Source organism: Macaca mulatta, chromosome 2 (assembly GCF_049350105.2).
Source record: "Macaca mulatta isolate MMU2019108-1 chromosome 2, T2T-MMU8v2.0, whole genome shotgun sequence".
In the NCBI taxonomy this organism is placed as follows: domain Eukaryota; kingdom Metazoa; phylum Chordata; class Mammalia; order Primates; family Cercopithecidae; genus Macaca; species Macaca mulatta.
In genome coordinates, this window is record NC_133407.1 from 103,866,876 (window position 1) to 103,888,851 (window position 21,976).

General features: G+C 43.6%; 1 protein-coding gene and 1 long non-coding RNA gene across 7 annotated transcripts; one reads left to right on the forward strand and one right to left on the reverse strand.

The window, feature by feature from the left end:
• The first annotated feature begins 1,933 nt into the window (after positions 1–1,933).
• ZNF621 (zinc finger protein 621) lies at positions 1,934–16,842 on the forward strand. 6 transcript variants are annotated; one of them, XM_015131291.3, is made up of 5 exons: positions 1,934–2,248; positions 2,748–2,833; positions 9,780–9,906; positions 10,667–10,774; positions 12,793–16,842. In XM_015131291.3, exons 2-5 carry the CDS (start codon positions 2,810–2,812, stop codon positions 13,851–13,853), a joined length of 1,320 nt encoding a protein of 439 aa, XP_014986777.3. In that variant the 5' UTR covers positions 1,934–2,248; positions 2,748–2,809; the 3' UTR covers positions 13,854–16,842. The 6 variants fall into 6 exon arrangements, with proteins under 6 accessions (XP_014986777.3, XP_014986781.3, XP_028699817.2 ...); XM_015131295.3 differs by having other exon boundaries at positions 10,670–10,774; XM_028843984.2 differs by having other exon boundaries at positions 1,934–2,146.
• Positions 16,843–17,570: 728 nt separating this feature from the next.
• Positions 17,571–20,611, reverse strand: LOC144339126 (uncharacterized). The gene is made up of 2 exons (XR_013413810.1): positions 18,997–20,611; positions 17,571–18,659 (listed from the first exon to the last, which is right to left on the reverse strand). It is a non-coding gene; the product is annotated as an uncharacterized LOC144339126 (long non-coding RNA).
• Positions 20,612–21,976: the final 1,365 nt, after the last annotated feature.

The following is a 21,976-nucleotide window of genomic DNA, read 5'->3' on the forward strand; positions in this document are numbered from 1 at the left end:
GGCTCATTACAACCTCTGCCTCTGAGGTTCAAGCGATTCTCCTGCCTCAGGCTCCCAAGTAGGAGGGATTACAGGTGTGTGCCACCACGCCCAGCTAATTTTTGTATTTTTAGAAGAGACGGGGTTTCGCCATGTTGGCCAGGGTGGCCTCAAACTCCTGACCTCAGGTGATCTGCCTGCCTTGGCCTCCCAAAGTGCTGGGATTACAGGTCTGAGCCACTGTACCCAGCACAAGAAGGGAAGTTTCACACTAATAGCCAGCACCTATGTGCCAACCATGTGAGTGAGTTACTTTTGAGGCAAATCCCCAGCCTCAGTCCAACTTTCAAGTGACTGCAGTCCCAGGTAACACCTGACTAGACCCTCATGAGAGATCCCAAGCCAGTACCATCCAGCCAAGCCACTCCCGAATTCCTCATCCACAGAACCCATTTTTTTTTTTTTTTCTCTTTTTAGGACTGACTGACCTATGTTCATTGATTCATAGAAACTTTAAGAGATAGTGTGTTTTGTTTTCAGCCATAAGGCTTTAGGGTGATTTGTTATGCAGCAGTAGATACCTAGTATACTCTCCATAATAGGACTTCATAAGTCAGTCTAATTCTTAAGAAAGGAATAACAAATCCAAGAAGTGGGACCCCTGTAATAAAGCAATATATCTAGATACCCAGGATCATTTTTTATCTTTTAGTGGTGGGAGACCAATTCCCCTTTATAGCATGGAAATGCCTGGTGAGGAGGAGCCTGGTATCTGGAACTGTGTTCAGGAGAAGTATCAGTGTGATCGAGGTAAAACAAAGTCTGTCCATCTTGGCACCACTTTGATACTGGAGAAAGGCTCCTGTCCAGAAGGAAGGGCACAGTAGAGAGGTACTTGCCAATGAGCTGGGGAGGGCTGCCACTGACTGGCTGGCTTCAGGAAGTGTTTATCACTGACTGGCTCATGTTCAGAAGCTTGGAGTGACGCTGTGTGTATTGGTTGATTTTCAGAGTTACGTGTACTGATCTAAAATTATGTAAATTAATGGCAAGTACTTGTTAGTGACTTGGGACTTTGGTCAAAAAACAGTCTTTTCCTTCCCTGAATATGAAAAATAAGTTCTTTTAATTAGCAGACTCCCCTCTTCACTGTTTTTTCTTCCTGCAGTCCAACTTACAGAACAGACCATAAAGGACTGTCCAGATCATTATTTGTGGAAGTATGAGATATATATATTTCAGCCGGTGTTAACATTTAAGTTATTTAAGTGCCAGTTAGCAGAAAAATAGCTCTCACTACAAGTTTTTGTAATTTATTGGAAAAAGCTAAATGTAAGACATTTAGGGTGTCCTGCCAAAGTCAACACTGGACAAGATCATTTAATATAGGACATGTCCTGTATATACAGGATGCCTGGCAACCGTCGCCAGGGTGTTTTGGTTGTTAAATGAATCTGTCCTAAAAGGTTCCATGCACATCTAGGTCCTTGGAAGGCAGAGGGCTAAAAGGGCAAGTGGAAACCATGGTTTCCCTGAGGACTGCCCAGCTGAGGACCCAAGCAAGATCCTAGGCTTGGGCCTCTTAGAGATGACAAAGCAGGCGCCATTCTCACCTCACCTGCACGGCCCAGGCTTCAGGTGAGCCACGGGGTGAAGGCGGCCAACAGCTGCCAGTGAACTGGGGCCCCACTTGTGCCTACAGGGTGAGGTATGGGGAGAGCCAGGCTGCATCAGTCGGTGACACTCCCAAGGCAATGCCGACGGCTGCCGGAGAAGCCCGGGCTGAGAGCCCCATACTGCCGGTCCGCCACGGGCCTCTCAGCCCAGCCGGTCGCCGCGACCTCTCCTCTTCCGCAGGGCGGGGCCAGCCGTGAGAGGCGGGGCGGGTCTGGCCGCGGGGCGACCGAGATGGCGGCCTCCGGGGGCCTAGAGGGGCCCTGGGCGCGCACTCGCCCTTCCGGCTCGGCGTTTAGTTAGTGAACAGCCCCTCGGTGTTCGGCAGAGCGTGGGTTTCAGCGAGTTCTACGTGCCAGGTCCGCCCGGTGCCGGCTTCCTCGCTGCCCCTGGCGGCTCGTCACCTCCCACTTCCCCTGAACTTGGTCCCAATGGCGGCCCGCCCCTCCTTCACCCGGACCGTGGGCATCTGGGCCTCGCCGAAGCCGCCAAGGTGGTTACTCTGGCTTCTACAGCCCGGGTCCAGCCCTTTGCCACCGAGGCCTGATACTCTTTTCTACCCTAAAGAACTTGTCCTGACAGCCTCTCGCTCCCGGTACTGACGTTTCTGATGTTTGGGGTCGCCTGCTTTCTTGGGTGGAGTGTTAAGATCCCGGTTGGGTGGGGTCTCCGGTCAGCATCACCCACTGGGACGCTGAGTATTTTACCCTTAATTCACATTTAGCCACTCCAGTCCCTCTTCTCCTGAGGTTCTTTCTTTCGGGTCAGCGTCATCTTGCCTGTAATCATTCTGTAAAGACTCTACGTTTGTAGAGACCCAATACAATAGGGACAGGGCTCTTGGGTCCCTCGGTCTGCCCGTGGGAATGGGCTCAAAAAAAGCTCTTCGGACTGAGCAGGCAGGTGGAAGATTGTCCTGAAGACCAGGCAGAACAGCTCGTAAGGTTGGGGCTATCAGCGTGAGAACAATTAGAGGGAGTCCTAGTAGAATCTCCCTGCATCCAGTGCTGGAAATGTGGAAACTAGGATGGCCATAGGTTGCTGTAGGTGGTGGAGGACAGGGTCCTTAGCACTCATGGCTGTTTTTCTCTTAGCTCCTGAGGATCTTGCTTGTCCAAACCCAGAAGACAGTGCATGAAGCCGGGGGACATCCGCCATGCTCCAAGCAACTTGGCCTCAGGTGAGCTGAGCTTAAGTCTTTTTTTTTTAAACTCACTTTAGCTATCACATAATCAGGAAAGGATCAGGAAGGCCTAACTTGGCCAAGCTGTGTTTTCCCCTTTGTATCTATCTCTAGGGCTATGGCAGATGTAAATATGTACTGGGAAAATAAAAGTTTTGTGTATAGAGAGTGGATGTATAGATTTAAATGAAAGACAGGGGACCTATGCCAATGAATTCTTTCTGAATTTGGAAATTCAGATCATGTTCTAGAAATGAAAGTTACCTGCTGAAATTAGACTTTTTTTTTTTTTTTTTTTTTTGAGACGGAGTCTCGCCCTGCCGCCAGGCCGGAGTGCTGCTATGATCTCGGCTGACTGCAGCCTCTGCCTCCCGGGTTCAAGTGATTCTCATACCTCAGCCTCCTGAGTAGCTGGGATTACAGGTGTGCGCTGCCATGTGCAGCTAATTTTTGTCTTTTTAGTAGAGACGGGGTTTACACCACGTTGGCCAGGCTGGTCTCGAACTCCTGAGTTCAGGTGATCCGCCCACTTCGGCTTCCCAAAGTGCTGGGATTATAGGTAAAAACCACCACTCCAGCCTGAAATCAGAAATTCTTTATTGGAGAGATTGCCCACGAATTGTATTGCATGTATCCCAGAGAGACTAGTGTTGTTACTTAAATGTACATTTTCTAAATGCTAGATGCAAGGACTGTGAAGTTGAAGGGAAGGCTGGATGTACTCTAAAAACCGGAAGGGGTCAGAGAAAGTGGTTCAATATGAGATGGAAGAAATAGATACCTGTATTATAGGTCATGGTGAGGACAGTGGTTTCTGTACTGGTTCATTGGGAAGGCACTGAAGAATTTTAGGCAGGGAGATGACAGAGTGACAGAGTTGGATTTATATATTAAAAGGATCTTCCCAGCCCTTAGTGGCAAATTCTGTAGAAAGGTGTTGGTCAATTAAGAAGATACTGCGGTCAGGTAAGATATTAAGTGTTTTCCTTTTTTTTTTTTGAGACGAAGTTTCGCTCTTGTCACCTAGGCTCTAGTGCAATGGTGTCATCTTGGCTCACCACAACCTCCGCCTCCCGGGTTCAGGCGACTCTCCTGCCTCAGCCTCCCAAGTAGCTGGGATTACAGGCATGTGCCACCACGCTTGCTAATTTTGTATTTTTAGTAGAGAAGGGGTTTCACCATGTTGGCCAGGCTGCATTTTACTTTTTAATTTAATTAATTTATTTATAGTTTTTATTTTCTGGAGCAGTTTTCGGTTCACAGCAAAATTAAATGGAAGGTACAGAGATTTCCCATGTATTCCCTGCCCCTACACATGTATATACAAGTTCTGATAGAAGTTCAAATACAAGTCTGGTATCAGCACAGTACAATGTCAGTGTCTTTAGAAGAATGGAAATCCTTTTTTTCTTTCCTTATTCTCCGATATGTCCTAAACAGCATATGAGGTTTGATTGAGAAATAACTTACCGTGAAACCATTTAACACTGGTACTTAAAATAGTTTTTAGAGCAGTTTTAGTTGATAACAAAATTGGGCAGAAAGCAAGAGTTCCCATTTATCTCCTGCCACCACAAAACGCACAACCTTCTTCAATATTAATATTCCACATCAGAGTAACACTTTTGTTATAGGGAGTGAACCTATACTGACACATCAGTGTCATTCAAAGTCGATAGTTTACATTAGGGTTCACTCTTGATGATGACATGTATCCACTATTATAGTATTATGCAGAATAGTTTCACTGCCCTAAAAATACCTTATGCTTCTCTTATCCATCCTTACTTTCCCCTTAGTCCCGTCCCAGTTGACAACCATCAATTGATTTTTGTATTCTCTTCATAGTTTTGCCAGTTCCAAAATGTCATATAGCCAGAATCATACAGTATGTAGCATTTTCAGATTGGCTTCTTTCACTTAGTGATAATGCATTTCATTTCCTCTATGTGTTTTCATGACTTGATAGATCATTTTGTTTTAGTGCTGAATAATATTCCATTGTCTATATATACTACAGCTTATCCATTCACCTACTGAACGACACCTTGGTTGGTTCCAAGTTTTGGCGATAATGAAAAAAAGCCCCTATAAATGTCCACCTACAGGTTTTTGTGTGGACAGAAGTTTTCGACTCCTTTAGTTAAGTAACAAGGAGCATGACTGCTGGGTTGTATGGTAAGAGTGTGTTTAGTTTGTAAGAAATTGACAAACTCTCTTCCAAAGTGGCTGTCCCATTTTGCATTCATTCCCACCAGCAATGAATGAACATTCTGTCGTTTCACATCCCGGCCAGCATTTGGTGGTGTCAGTGTTTTGGATTTTGGCCTTTCTAATAGGTATATAGTGGTATCTCATTGTTTTCATTGCGGTTCCCTAATGACATATAATCTTGAACATAGTTTCATATGCCTATTTGCTATCTGTATATTTGCTTTGTTGAGGTGTCTGTTGAGGTTTTTTGCCTGTTTCTTAATTGGCTTGTTCATAAAGAGTTCTTTGTATATTTTGGATAATAGTGCTTTATCAGATATGTCTTCTGCAAATATTTTCTCCCACACTTTAGTATGTCTTCTCATATTCTTAATGTGTTATCCTTTTAAAATAAAGTTTAACTCCCCCTCATTTTTTTCTTTCAATTGTCTTCTCCAAAACATTGTTTGCTAGTTTTTCACGCATGCTTTTCTAGATGACTTTAAATGATCTCCCACCCCTGCACAAATTTCATGGATTTTTTTTGGTAGGAGAGTGGATTTTATTGAATTCATGAGTAAATTTGGAGATAATTGACATCTTTACAAGTTTGATTCTTCCTGTTCAGAAACACCATAAGTTCCAATTTATTCAGTTCTTTTTAAATGTATCTTAGTAAACATTTAGTGTTCTTCCATCCTGTTCTCACTGATTTCTCTTAGGTCCATTCTTAGCAATTTTTTGTGTGAATGGCATCTTAGTTTCTTTCAGTGTATCTTCCAGTTGTTTATGATGGTACTTAGGAAAGCTAATAATTTTGGTTTACTTATTCTATATCTAGATAATTTAGTGAATTGTTTTATCAGCTCTAAATGTTTTTAGTTTGTTTTCTTGGTACTTAGATGTCTTTAGGCAGATAGTTATTTCATCTGCAAGCAGAGATATTTATGTTCATTCCTGTCCTATATATATGCTCCTTTCCCATCTTTTGCAGAAAGTAAAACCTCAGCTTATGGTAAATTGTCAACTATCAACTTTAATGGATTTATTGTAGCATTTTACTGTTTAGATGGTGTTTGCTGTTGGTTTCTTACTCTCTTCATAAGTTAAAACAATTTTTTTAATGGGTAACCGTTTTTGAAATAAACTCTTAGGAAATATATATTAAGCATCTGGTACATGTTAGGCACTCTACTGTGTGCTAGTAAACCAATCATGAACAAACAATTCTTGCCTCATGGAGTTACATTCTGGTGGGCGGAGATAGATGATAAACCATATCATATGACAAGATGAATAATACTGTGGAGAAAAATGAAATAAGGTGAGGTACATAGGGACCATCCACAGGAAGAACAAAAAGATACCCCAAACCCAACTGCCTTAAAACAATGTTTTTTCCTTAATATTAGGCATTTTCTAGGGCTCATGAAACTTGAGGATAGTAGATGGCAGGAGAGGCAGACAGTTTGTGGAAGAAGAGATGATGGATGTAGGCTGGGAGGAGAAAGTTGTGAGAGAAGCTCTGGAGATGTCAGGGTGTGAGGTTTGACTTGCTGTAAGTGGAGGTGAAATTTGGTTTTATCTGTGAGCCTGTGGTTACTGTCCTCAGAAGCCCTTAATGGCTTGTTGAAGCAGTACAGTAATTGTATACAGGACAACATGATCCAGTCTGCTGTTTGGGCTTTTGGCTCACATTATTTTGGGGGCCCTTTGGACCTCGTCATTGCTCAGTTTAAAGACTGGCTCTCCCTTTGAGGAGTGTCTGCGTTTATTTTATTTTTTCCTTTCAGCATCTTTTAGAGCTGAGTTCTCTACTTGCTCTTGTTTGAAAAGACACCGTCTCATAAGGACCTGCGTGCAGAGCCAGCAGAGCTGCTCTAAGCAGTTTGAGTTGCCAGAATTTATCCTTGATGTACAGTTCTTCCCTCCTTCCTTCGAGACCAGTTACAGTCATATTCCTTTTTCTCTATTCCCCTGTGCCCACTCCAGTCCATATGCTGCTTTAAGGGCTCCCAGGAGACAGAATGTAGAATGTGCATGCAAGAGTTAGGAGCTTGACTGTGCCTCTGTTGGTAGGTATTTTATTTTCAGCATCTGAAAAGAACAAGGCTGACTGCATAGCGTAATGAGACTCTTCTGGGAGGTGGAATCATCTGTGGGAGCATCAAGGTGAGAAAGCGTACAGGTCATGAAACCTCCTCCAAGCTGAGAGTCTAGTCTCTGTGGTTTGCAGTATGCTGAACTCTAGAAGAAGAGAAAGGCCGGGTGCAGTGGCTCACGCCTGTAATCCTAGCACTTTGGGGTCCACTTTCAGGTGGATCACCTAAGGTCAGGAGTTCAAGACCAGCCTGGCCAAAATGGTGAAACCCTGTCTCTACTAAAAATACAAAAATTAGCTAGGTGTGTTGGTTGGTGCCTATTATCCCAGCTACCTAGGAAGCTGAGGCAGGAGAATCGCTTGAACCCAGAGGGCAGAGGTTGCAGTGAGCCGAGATCACAACACCTCACTCCAGCCTGGGCAACAGAGCGAGATTCTGCTAAAAAACAAACAAACAAACAAACAAAAACAACCAGAGAAAGTAGCCAGTGGGCACCATCTGGAACTGCTCTGGGGCCTCATGGAAGGTTCAGAGGCTCGGGCTTCCAGGGTGGTGTGTGTAGTTTTGAAATAGATGACCCCCAATTTAAATTGGAGGAGGGGGCCCATATGGCCTGGAGGGAGTACACTAAAGATGGTTTGAATGGTGATTTTTGGAGTTGAGGAGTTTGAGAAGCTATTCTCCAAAGATAGGGCAGCACCAGGTTCAGGGGTTAGCCATGTTTTTGGGGAAGTTTGTGAGCCCAGTGTGGGAGACAGCTTGGTGTGTTAGTAGAGCCCACGTTTGTTGTCTGGCAGATCTGTATTGAAGTTCCCTTTCTACCGCTTCCTGGCTATGTGATCTTCAGCAAAGTAATTGAACTTTTGAATCTAAGTTTCATCATTTGAAAAATGGGAATAGTAATTCTTATTTCACATATGTTTTGTAATGATTAAATGAAAAACAAGATGTAACATTACCAACCTTGGCTGGGCGTGGTGGCTCACACCTGTAATCCTAGCACTTTGAGAGACGGAGACAAGTGGATTGCTTGAACCTAGGAGTTTGAGATCAGCCTGCGCAATATGGTGAAACCCTGTCTCTAAAAAACAAAACAAAACAAACAAACAAAAAAAGGCTGGGCTTGGTAGCTCATGCCTGTAATCCCAGCACTTTGGGGAGCTGAGGCGGACGAATCACCAGAGGTCAGGAGTTTGAGACTAGCCTGGCCAACATGTTGAAATCCCGTCTCTACTAAAAATACAAAAATTAGCCTGGCATGGTGGTGTGTGCCTATAATCCCAGCTACTTGGGAGACTAAGGCTAGAGAATCACTTGAATTTGGGAGGCAGAGATTGCAGTGAGCCGAGATTGCACCACTGCACTCCAGCCTGCCTAGGTGACAGAGCAAGACTCCGTCTCAAAAAAATAATTAAAATAAATAAATAAATAAATAAATAAAATAACCAACCTAGGGGCCTGGTGCACAGGGCTAATCAACAAGTATAGTTGTCTTCATTCTTGGGAAGATGGAGATAGCCCCAGGGGAGGGAGTCAGAGAGGGGAACACCTAGTGAAGCGACAGCCTTGGTGGATGTGATGGAGCTCAGAAAACTGGGGGACAGATCTGTGCCCAAGGACCTGGCACTGCCAGCTTGTTTTTCAAGACCGGTGGTTCAGAGAAGAGGGTCAGAATGGGCAGGCTACAGGTTTCTTTCAAGAGAGCCAGCTTTCTGATAAGGCAAAAAGGTGGAAAAGAGAAATTTGCAAAATACTGGTGATATTTCTAACATGCTTCTCTCTACATTGTAGACAGTGTTGGGGAGAACCAAAGAGAAGCTAGGTACAAGGAGCAGATGGGGGCTGTGCATGTGCCCCTTGGATGGGTGGATACAGGGTGTATTAGTTCATTTTCACGCTGCTGATAAAGACATACCTAAGACTGGGAAGAAAAACAGGTTTAATTGGACTTACAGTTCCACATGGCAGGGGAGGCCTCAGAGTCATGGTGGGAGGTGGTAGACCCTTCTTACATTGTGGCGGCAAGAGAAAAATGAGAGAGTTTGGGCAGGGGAACTCCTCTTTTTAAAACCATCAGATCTCGTGAGACTTACTCACTGTCACGAGAACAGCATGGGAAAGACTTGCCCCCATGATTCAATTATCTCTCACCAGGTCCCTCCCACAACATGTGGTAATTCAAGGTGAGATTTGGGTGGGGACACAGCCATACCATATCACAGGGTGAGTAGCCGCTGTCTGTAGTGGTTGGTGTATAGCAAATAAGGAGAGAGGATTATGGAGTACCTGAGGGTAGGAGGTGCCAGGGGGACAGATCTGTGAAGCTAGGAACCTAGGAGTTGATGCTGTTACCAGGGAGAAAGCAACTGGATGCCAGGCTATAAGAATCAGTAGCAGCTAGGGGCTCCAGAGCCTAGTAGATGGGAGAGTGTTGGGAGAGTAGATGGGAGAGTGTTCCCCATTTGAAAGTGGAACTACTGGCTGAGGGCTCGCCCCGGCTGTGGTGGTGGATGCTCTTGTTTGAGCAGATCTTCCGTGGGGCTCAGAGTTGTGGGTGCAGGCAGGTTTATCCCTTCCCTGAAGCTCAAGCTGCTCCCTTCTTCCTTCTACTCCTCACTCAGAGATTGAGCAGGAACCTGTTGTTTCAGGAGTCAGTGACCTTTGAGGAGGTGGCTGTTTACTTCACCCAGAATCAATGGGCCAGCCTCGACCCTGCGCAGAGGGCCCTATACGGGGAGGTGATGCTGGAGAATTATGCAAATGTGGCTTCCCTGGGTAAGGCCTCCCTCCCTCTGTGGCCCTTTGTAACAGTTTGCTATCTTCCTCACATGTTTTGGGGATTCTAGTAGCCCTTGGGTTTGATGACTTCAGAGGAGAGTTTTGCAATCACCAGCCTCCAGAAATACTGGGTAGGGAAATCCCTGGGTTTCTTTGTTTTTGTTTGTTTTTTGCTTTTTTGTTTGTTTTGAGACAGGGTCTTGCTCTGTCATCTAGGCTGGAGGGCAGTGGCATGGCCATGGCTCACTGCAGCCTCAAACTCCTGGGCTCAAGCAATTCTCCTGCTTCAGCCTCCCAAGTAGCTGGGACTATAGACGTGTGCCACTGTGCCTGGCTTCCCTTTGGTTTTGAAATTAGACTTCCTTATACTCCAGGAACAGTGTGGTCCCGGGCCCTGAGGGAAAGCATTCTTTCTGGCACCCTAGGTGAGCCCTTTGTTCCTTTGTCTATCCAGTTTTCTGGGGATGTTGGCCCTCCCTTTGTGGAAGGGTCTCCCAGGGGAGCAGTAGGTACATTTTTCCTGAGGGAGTTTCCCTTCTTCTGAGTCAGGGCCAGATTGCAGCTTCTTTCTGAGGAGAATCATACCTCCTTGGCTTTATCGTGGAGCACAGTTTGGACCTCCTTGTCGGAACTCTCACTTGGTCTGCTGATGTTCCGTTTCTCTCCCAGGTAGCCTGATGGAGGGTGGGCTGAGAAAGATCCCAGGAATAGCTCTGGACATCTCCCCTCGATTTGTCTTTCTCTTTTCTTCATAAAGTAGCGTTTCCATTCCCCAAACCTGCTCTAATCTCCCACCTGGAGAGAGGGGAAGCACCATGGGGCCCAGATCCCTGGGACACCGAGATTCCGAGAGGCATCAGTCAAGGTGAGTATGAGAATCCAGTGGTTAAGTTTCTTGTTTTGCCTTCCTGGTTTACTAGGTAAGAAGTGTTTCTTATGCTTCAGGGAACAAAGCTCCCAGTTATTTATAAGTCAATACTCACTGCACTCTCAGAACTCACACTGAGTTCTGACCCTGAGCTTCGAAAGACCGCCTCTAGGAGTACATGGCCTCGCGCTGTCTGCACATTCATGTGGCTGTCCTCCGAGGCAGAAAAGCTGTAACCCAGTAGCTCCTAAACCACTTTTTTCTTACTTACCGGTGGAGAAGTTTTAATTGTATGCCATTTTTCATTGCAAAGAAGTGGGGTTTCAGCCAAATTTAAGGAAAATATGATTTTTTTGGGCCAAACTGACTTATTTGTGCTATAGCTATACATTTTACTTTAGGCCTTCAGCCCTGAAAAGAATGGCTTTAATTGGCCTTTTTAGTATCTAAATCACTTAAGAGTTTCATTTGCCATAATCTTTAGATCTACATTATATTTACCATAGATGGGACTATAGACGAAAGGGCTAGGAATATTCTCCCATCATAGCCCCCTACCCACACACACATATGCACACATGCACATATGCACACACCCGCCACCTAAAATTTCCCTGAGATGACTTACCAGTCCTGGAAGGTTTTGGTTACTTGCGTTTCTGTTTTTTTGGAAGAAAATTTCAAGCCTTCTCACGCATACATGCTTTTGTATATAGTGGTTCCTTTAGCAGTGGTACCACAGTGGCTTACAGCTCTCTGATCCAACTTCTGTTCCAGCTGACTTTCTGAAACTAATCATCTTCTATCTCAGAATATTGTGTGGAATATTTAAATATAGGATAACTAGGACATTGTTTAGAATTTGGGGTGATTGCCTGGGTTACAGGTAGGACATTGGGATCCATTTTTTTCCTGGTTTGTGTTTCTCAGTCTGCAAGACCTCTTCTAGTGTTGGAGCTGCTTCTCTATTCTTCCCAGTCTCTCATTCCTTTCTCCTCTTCTGGGTTTCTGTCTCTCTTTAAAAAATTTTCCCGGCCGGGCGCGGTGGCTCAAGCCTGTAATCCCAGCACTTTGGGAGGCCGAGACGGGCGGATCACGAGGTCAGGAGATCGAGACCGTCCTGGCTAACATGGTGAAACCTCGTCTCTACTAAAAAATACAAAAAACTAGCCGGGCGAGGTGGCGGGCGCCTGTAGTCCCAGCTACTTGGGAGGCTGAGGCAGGAGAATGGCGTGAACCCGGGAGGCGGAGCTTGCAGTGAGCTGAGATCCGGCCACTGCACTCCAGCCTGGGTGACAGAGCAAGACTCCGTCTCAAAAAAAAAAAAAAAAAAAAAATATTTTCCCATTTCTTGCTGTTCTTTCTTATTCTCTCCTTCTTTTTTCTTTCTTGTCCCTCCTGCCTTCTTTCCTTCTCATTCTTGATTCTCCTTCTTCCCATTTCACCTACCTTAGTTCAGTTTTCCAGCCTTCCTCATGGGGAGCACTTCTTGGCTATCTTTCCTGTTCCGTTTCTGTGTCTTTACTTCTCCAATTCTATGTCATTATTTTTCTATTTTTTTTTTGAGACAGGGTCTAGCTCTGCTACCCAGGCTGAAGTACAGTAGCACAATCTCCACTCACTGCAACCTCTGCCTCCTGGGCTCAAGTGATCCTCCCACCTCAGCCTCCCTAGTAGCTGGGACCACAGATGTGCAGCACCACACCCGGCTAATTTTTGTATTTTTTTGTGGAGACTGGGTTTCGCCAAGTTGCCCAGGCTGGTCTCGAATTCCTGAGCTCAAGCCATCCGCTTGCCTCAGCCTCCCAAAGTGCCGATATTACAGGCATGAGCCACCACACCTGGCCTGTCATTATTTTTCTTTGTCTCTCTCATCCTCCTTTATAGATGCTTGTATATAACCATTTCACAGGTATGTTTTTAAAAATTACATTCTGCAAGAGAAAATTAGGAACACTGGATCCTACTTTTCTCCCAGTTTTGTAACTAGGAACCCTTGTGGTTTCTTTGGTCAGGTGGTGAGTCTTGGATCAAAAATGAAGGGCCAGTTATAAAGCAGGAAGCCTCTGAAGAAACAGAGTTGCACAGAATGCCGGTAGGAGGACTTCTCAGGAACGTTTCTCAGCACTTTGATTTTAAAAGCAAGGCAATGCAGCAGACTTTCAATCTAAATCCAAACCTGATACTTCGAGGTGGAATGAAGTTCTATGAATGTAAAGAATGTGGGAAAATCTTCCGATATAACTCAAAGCTCATTCGGCATCAGATGAGTCACACTGGGGAAAAGCCCTTTAAGTGTAAGGAGTGTGGCAAAGCTTTCAAGTCCAGCTATGACTGTATTGTACATGAGAAGAACCACATTGGAGAAGGGCCCTATGAATGTAAGGAGTGTGGCAAAGGTTTGAGTTCCAACACAGCCTTGACTCAGCATCAGAGGATCCACACTGGAGAGAAACCCTATGAATGTAAAGAGTGTGGGAAGGCTTTCCGTAGGAGTGCGGCCTACCTGCAGCATCAGAGATTACACACGGGAGAGAAACTCTATAAATGTAAGGAATGTTGGAAAGCTTTCGGTTGTAGGTCACTTTTTATTGTCCATCAGAGAATTCATACTGGGGAGAAACCTTACCAGTGTAAGGAGTGCGGCAAAGCCTTCACTCAGAAAATAGCCTCCATTCAGCATCAGAGAGTTCACACTGGGGAAAAGCCTTATGAATGTAAGGTGTGTGGGAAAGCCTTCAAATGGTATGGAAGTTTTGTTCAGCATCAGAAATTGCACCCTGTGGAAAAGAAGCCGGTCAAGGTTCTTGGGCCATCCCTAGTCAGTCCCCAGTGCCCCTCTCCAGCCTTACCTCCTGTTCTTCTCCAGGGATCCTGTTCTGCTCCAGCTGTGGCTGTGCCTTCACTGACCTTTCCACATGCTGTGCTCATTCCTACCTCTGGGAATTTGTTCATGCTGCTGCCTACATCTGGAATACCTTCTTCATCTGCCCAAATAGTGCGTGTCTTCCAGGATCTTACTCCCACTGTGAAACCTTCCCCAGTTATTCTCACCCCTTCTTCTCACTCCTCATGAGCTTTATCTTGGCAGTCTTATGGTTCTTATGCCCAGTAAATCTCCAACCTAATTTTTTTTTTTTTGAGACAGGGTCTTGCTCTGTCACCCAGGCTGGAGTGCAGCGGTGTGATCTTGGCTCACTGCAACCTCCACCTCCTGGGTTCAAGCGATTCTCTTCCTTCAGATTCCCGAATAGCTGGGTTTACAGGCACACATCACCACCCCCAGCTAATTTTTGTATTTTTAGAAGAGACAGGGTTTTGCCATGTTGGCCAGGCTGGTCTCAAACACCTGACCTCAAGTGATCTGCCTGTCTTGGTCCCCCAAAGTGCTGGGATTACAGAAGTGAGCCACTGTGCCCGGCCTCCAACCTAATTTGAGTTTCATTCGTATTTTTTTCCTCACCTTACATGTGTTACAGCTGTTTCAACATAAATTCCATTATCATCTATATACATTTAAAGACCATGTTTATATAATCTCTTCTGGGTAGAAAATGGAAATATTGAACCTTTGCTTTAGTCCCTTTCAGGCTTGAACAACAGTGGCTGTATCTGCATTGTGGGGTTGCTGGTGGTAGAACACTTTGGTGTTAGGAAAGTTTGGAAAAGAGGATATCCCTGTGTTAGGCCATTATGATTAGAGATAAGCAGCCTGGGAGAAATGTACAAGACCTGTGGCTACTGGTAGAGAATTGGAATAAGCTTCCAACAATGGACCGTAGAGATTAATGGAGATTGTTTAGTGGGCCCATGGCTAGGTAAGGTATTAATACAGTTGAAGTTATGTTGCCCTTGGCACACATCTTTGAGAATCTCGTACATCTATGCAAAAGATAGTGTGAAATAAACAGTAAAAAAAAGAAGTATATGTTGATGGCAGTGAGAGCAATCATGTCTGTAAACATGAAGTTTTTTTCTTTAGTTTTGCTCTTGATAGCTAGATGTTTCTTTTAACTTTTATTTCCTAAGTAAATATACACAAAGGCATTCATTCATCTTCGTTGCATGTGTTTTGTAGATTTTTCTTGATGAGCATTGTTTTTTTTTCTTTGTGAGCACTGGCTTCTATATTTTATTTCATATTTATGAACTGTAAATATGAATTTGATGAATTACTAAAGAAATAAAAGTAATGGTGTAAAGCCAACTCGAGGGGAATCTGAATAAGCCTCCAAAATTGTTCTTTAGAAATAAAGGGAGCTGTTTAGTGGGTCAGTGGCTAGGCTTATGTGGTAGGTTAGTGAAGTGGAATTTGGGATTGCTCTTGGAAGTGGCTTTGATGAGGATCCTTTACAACCATTCAGAGGACTGTGTGAAGTAGTTACTGGGAAAAGAACTTGAATTATGCATTTATTGGCATTAATGTAAACATTAAGTCCTAAGCATTGATGGAAGGGTCCATACATTTTTTTCTTTTGTGCTGCTGTTGCTATCTAGATGTTTCTCTGTAACAGTTAATAGCAAAACCTTTACATTATTGGTTTTTAAACTTTACCATGTGCCTGAATTATGTGATGTGCTTGTAAAAAGAAGAGTTTTCTGTCTTGCAGAAATTCTGATTTTGGATATCTGTGGTGATGGCCAGATCTTTAGCATGGACCATACTTTAAGAGATATGCTTCAGACAGAAAATGCCCACCCCTCCTCCTTTACCCAGCTTAAACTCTATGGTCAATTCTTAAAATAATTCCTTTACAGTCTCCCTTAACTCCCTTGCCCTTCTCTTGCTTTGTCATGCTCGCTTGGCAAAACCTCATCTCTGACTAAATACAGTTCTTTGCCTTCTCTGTTCCTGCACCAGAAGTGATCAAGAGAAAGCCTACTACCGTGCTGAATTGTCACTTTAAATTCATGACCAGTAACTTCATGGAGGCCCTTAATGTTTCCTGACGGTCATACTACACTTTTTGGAGTCCACTTAACTCCCCTGCTTTCCTAGGCCACTACTTTATACTTCCTCTCTTCTTTAACTTCCAAAACATCCCTCTCAGTTCTCATGCTCAGCTGATGGTTGTTTCTGCCTTCTGCGAGAGAACAGCAAGCTCCAGAAAGTGGCTGTGCCTTCAGCCCCGTGCCAGAATGAGAACATATGGAGCCAACTTGAGTCCAGAAGAGCTGTGGCCACTTCGTTTCGCCCATCTACTTTTCAGCTTGCAGTATCTGATTCTTCACCACCGTATTCTCAGTCACTTCCACTAAATAGTGCTACTGTTTTAAGGTTCTGTCACACTCAGTAACCCACTTCTGGTTCCTCATTCTGTGTCAGTGATCAGTAGTAGACTGAAGAATCCACCTTAGATTTGCTGCATACTATTAATTAGCTTACAAAATGTCTAAGAGGAACTAAGCTGGGATGCCACATAGGCAGAAGCCAGGAAAAATGACCAACCACAGAACCAACTGGTTCCAGTGGAAACTCAGCAGCTGCTGGTGCCTGCTACTGGACTGCCACCCCCATTGAAGACAGAGACTGGACTACCAGGAAGGTCGTTTCACATTCTGTAGTAAAAATATCCCCACAATCATTTCGGTAGGGTCCTCTGTCTTCAGCTAGGGTGTACCTGCTCAGTGGGAGTTGGTTATATATGTATGTCCAAGTTGCAGGGGCTTCTGGGAAATACAGTTTTTGGATTCTGCCTGGGAAGACAGTCATAATATGGAGAAGTCTGAAAATGGGGAAGGGGTTTTCAAAATACGTTGGGCAGCTGTAAAATATCAGATACCCATTATAGGCATTGAAAGTGACCTAAATGACAGAAGGATGCACTATATTCATGGGTAGGAAATATTAGTTTCGTCAGGATTTCAATTTTTATCAAATGAATTCGTAAAAACAATATCAAAATTCCAGAGGAGCCTGCGTATAGAGAGGCAAAGGACACAGAGTAGCTAACCCAATTTTGAAGAACAAGGGGGTTTTATACTACCAGATATTATATACAATGATCATCAAACAGAACAAAGCAAAAAACAAACTCCCCAAACCCAAGTTGAAAAAACAAAAACACCCTACACTATAATAGTATTATTACTATTTTTTAAGATGGAATCTTGCTCTGTTGCCCAGCCTGGAGTGCAGTGGTGCAATCTTGGCTCACTGCAACCTCCACCTCTCGGGTTCAAGTGATTCTCTTGCCTCAGCCTCCCAAGTAGCTCAGATTACAGGTGTGTGCCACCATGCCCAGCTTATTTTTAAATTTTTAGTAGAGACGGGGTTTCACCATGTTGGCCAGGCTGGTCTTGAGCTCCTGGCCTCAAGTGATCCACCCGCCTTGGCCTCCCAAAGTGTTGGGATTACAGGCATGAGCCACTGCGCCTGGCCTGTAACATGATTTGCTGAAATTTTTAAAAATCTAAAATAAGGTACTATTTAGAAATATACATATTTTCTACAAAATTATAAAGAAAGCACAGAGAGGTAAGCATTAGTGGCACAGCTGAGAAAGTATAAAAGGTAGTTCCGTCTCTATCCTGTCTCCTTTATTCTGCTACTGCTCTCATTCTGTCTCAGGAATCCAGTCCCAAGTGCTACCTGCCAATTGTCCAACACCCTCCACCTTTGCCACCTATTTCTTGTGTAAAACAGATGTTTGTTTCTAAAATATAATGAATTAGTGATTATCGAAGTACAGGCATACCTCATTTTATTGCACTTTGTTTTATTGTGTTTTGCGGATATTGCATTTTTTACAAACTGAAGTTTTGTGGCAAGCCTGTGTTGAGCAAGACTATCAGGGCAATTTTTTTTTCGACAGCGTGTGCTCACTTCATTTTTCTGTGTCATGTTTTGGTAACTTACAATATTTCAAACTTTTCATTATATGCGTCTTGATGATCAGTGATCTTTTATGTTTCTATTGTAATTGTTTTGGGGTACCACAAACTGCATCCATGTAAGACAGTCAGCTTAGTTGATGTGTGTGTGTGTTCTGATTACTCCACTAACTGATGGTTCCCCATGTCTCTCCTTCTCCTCAGACCTCGCTATTCTCTCAGACACAACAGTATTGAAATTAGACCAATTGATAACCCTACAAATGCCTCCAAGTGTTTAAGTGAAAAAGTCAGCTTAGTGAGGAAGGCTAATGTCAAAAGCTGAGATAGGCCAAAAGCTAGACTGCTTCTGCCAAACAGTCAAGTTGTGAATGCAAAGGAAAAGTTCTTGAAGGAAATGAAAAGTACTACTCCAGGGAACACATGAACGATAATAAAGTGGCCGGGTGCAGGCAGTGGCTACGCCTAGAATCCCAGCACTTTGGGGAGCCAAAGTGGGAGGATCCCCTGAAGCCAGGAGTCTGAGACCAGCTTGGGCCACATAGTGAGACCCCTGTCTCTACAAAAAATTAAAAATTTAGCTGGGTGTCATCGTGCGTGCCTGTAGTCTGATGTACTTGGGAGGCTGAAGTGAGAGGATCCCTTTAGCCAAGGAGTTCGAGGCTACAGTGAGCTATGATTGTGCCACCACACTCTAGCATGTGTGACAATGAAACCAAAAAAAGTGAAACAGCATTATTACTGATGTGGAGAAAGTTTTAGTGGTCTGCATAGTAGATCAAACCAACCACAAATTCCCTTAAGCCAAAGCCTAATCCAGAGCAAGGCTGTAACTTCCATTGTATGAAGGCTGAGAAAAGTGAGGAAGCTGCAGAAGAAAAGTTTGAAGCTAGCAGAGGTTGGTTCATGAGGTTTAAGAAGTCATCATAAAAGTGCAAGGCGAAGCAGCAAGTGCTGGTGTAGAAGCTGTAGCAATTTATCCAGATCTAGCTAAGTTAATTGATGAAGTTGCTTCACCAAACGAGATTTTCAATATAGATCAGACAGCCTTGTTTTTTTTTTTTTTTTTTTTTTTTTTTTTTTTTTTTTTTTTTTTGAGACGGAGTCTCGCTCTGTCACCCAGGCTGGAGTGCAGTGGCCGGATCTCAGCTCACTGCAAGCTCTGCCTCCCGGGTTCACGCCATTCTCCTGCCTCAGCCTCCCGAGTAGCTGGAACTACAGGCGCCTGCCACCTCGCCCGGCTAAGTTTTTGTATTTTTAGTAGAGACGGGGTTTCACTGTGTTACCCAGGATGGTCTCGATCTCCTGACCTCGTGATCCGCCCGTCTCGGCCTCCCAAAGTGCTGGGATTACAGGCTTGAGCCACCGCGCCCGGCTCAGACAGCCTTGTTTTGGAAGAAGAAACCGTCTAGGACTTTCATGGAGAGGAGAAGTTAATCCCTGGCTTAAAAGTGTCAAAGAACTGCTCAACTCTCTTGTTAGGGGTTCGTGCAGCTGGTAACTTTCAGTTGAAGCCAACGCTCATTTACCATTCAGAAAATCCTAGGGCCCATGAGAATTACACTAAATCCACTCTGCGTGTGCACTAGAAATGGAAGAACAAAGCCTGGATGACAGCACATCTGTTTACAGCATGGTTTACTGAACATTTTAAGCCAACTGTTGAGACCTATTAAATATTAGGAAAAACAATTTCTGTCAGGTGCAGTGGCTCAAACGCCTATAATCCCAGCACTGTGGGAGAACAAGGCAGGCAGGTCACTTGAGGTCAGGAGTTCGAGAGCAGCCTGACCAACATGGTGAAACCCTGTCTCTACTAAAAATACAAAAATTAGCTGGATGTGGTGGTGCGTGCCTGTAATCCCAGCTACTTGGGAGGCTGAGACAGGAGAATTGCTTGAACCCGCGAGGCAGAGGTTGTGGTGACCTGAGGTTGCACCACTGTGCTTCAGCCTGGGTGACAGAGTGAGACTGTCTTAAAAAAAAAAAAAATTTTCGTTCAAATTTTACTGCACATTGATAATGCATCTGGTCACCCAAGAGTTCTGATGGAGATGTACAAAGAGATTAATGTTTTCATGTCTGCTAAACAACATCCATTCTGCAGGATCCATTACTCCATGGTTCAAGGAGTAATTTTGACTTTCAAGTATTATTTAAGGAATACATTTTGTAAGGCTGTGGCTGCCATAGTGATTCTTCTGTACAAAGTAACTTGAAAACCTGGAAAGGATTCATCATTCTAGATGCCATGAAGGACATTTGCAATTCATGGGAGAAGGTCAGAATATCAACAGGAGTTTGGAAGACTGACCTCAACCCTGATGGATGACTTTGAGGGGTTCAAGACTTCAGTGGACAAAGTAACTGCAGGTGGAAATAGCAAGATAACTAGAATTAGAAATGGAACCTGAATATGTGACTGAATTGCTGCAATCTCATGATAAAACGTGAACAGATGAGTTGCTTCTAATGGAAGAGCCACGAAAGTGGTTTCTTGAGATAGGACCTACTCCTTATGAAGATCCTGTGACCATTGTTGAAATGACAACAAAGGACTTAGAATATTACATAAACTTAGTTGATAAAACAGCAGCAGAGTTTGAGAGGATTGACTCCAATTTTGAAGAAAGTTCTACTGTAGGTAAAAGGCTTTCCAACAGTATCACATGCTACAGATAAATCTTTGGGAAAGGAAGAGTCAGTTGATGCTGCAACCTTCATTGTTGTCTCATTTAAAGAAATCGCTAGAGCCACACTAACCTTCAGCAACTACCACACCGATCATTCAGCAGCCATCAACAGTGAGGCAAGACTCTCTTCCAACAACAAAGACTCACTGAAGACTTAGATTATCGTTAGCATCTTTTAGCAATAAAACATTTTAAAGTATGTACATTGTCAGATATAATGCTATTGCAAACTTAATAGACTATACTATAGATCAAACATAACTTTTATAGGTACTGGGAAATAAAAGTAATTGTGTGACTCCCTTTATTGTGTTAAACATTTTATTACAGTTGTCTGGAAGCAAACCTGCAATATCTCCAAGGTATGCCTGTATTTTTCAAAATGTGGCCTTTCAACATTGCTATGAAGTATATCAGTAATAATATCTTATTTCGTGGCTGTCCAGAAGTAAGTTACATAACTTGTCTTAATCTAAAAATCATTTTAAAAGCCTGATGATTTAATATATTTCATAAAGAAAACTTTTGACAATTTGTTTTTAAGAGACAAAGTTTTCTATGTTGCCCAAACGATTTGAACTCCTAGGGTCAAGCGATCCTTCTCCCTCAGCCTCCCAAGTAGCTGGGACTACAGGGCATTTGACAATTGTATTACATGAAACCCAATTGTAAGGCTAGCTCATATCTTTCTCTTAAATGAGTCAGCAACCATTGTTACGATTTCATTTCCACTGATCTACTTTCTTGTTTCAATGGATTTGTGGTGGTATAGGAAATTGCAGTTGGCCCAAAAGTTTCAATCTACTCCATTTTGCTGCTTCCACAAGGACACCTTGGATTTTAATAATGATAAAAAGATATTCTTTCCTGGTACTACTCCCCATTTGACATTTAAGCACAGGGCATTGAAAGGTTAGATTTTTACATTTCAGGTTTGTATAAAAAGAAATGAGGCTCCAGAGAGAGTAAATGATCTTGCTAACGGTTGCAGTGGTTGGGGACAAAGCTGAAGTATATTGATGCGCACACTCAGCCCTGATGCTAATTTTCTAACAATAACAGTCTCAAGTTATAGCAGCAGTTTTCAGTGTATCAAGTACTTACATGAAATAAGGCTTTTTTTGTTTGTTTGTTTTTATTTCTGTTTTTGCAGGTACTCTTAGCAGTTCAATTGTAATTTGTTCTTCAGTGACTATCAAATTGGTTAATTATGGAAGGAGTGATGTCCATTAGATGGTAGAGGTGTAAATAATGAGTGTCAAATGTATAGGCAGCAGAAATCTGAAGACAAATTATGCTTGTTACTGAGAAGGGAGGTTCTCTTTACAGCCGCTATGAGCCAGGGACAGAGCGATTTTCTTGTACTTTTCAGATCGCTCATTTTCCATAAACAAAGTGCTTAATTGTTTTATAAACAACCTAGAAGGGATGTCTATATCACTTGTACAGATTGTCCATTTTTAATCTTTTGGTTATATAAGCAGCTTTTTTTTTTTTTTGAGACGGAGTTTTTGCCCTTGTTGCCCAGGCTGGAGTGCAATGGCACAATCTCGGCTTGCCTCAACCTGTGCCTCCTGGGTTCAAGCGAGTCTCCTGCCTTAGCCTCCTGAGTAGCTGGGATTACAGGCATGTGCCACCATGCCCGGCTAATTTTGTATTTTTAGTAGAGACG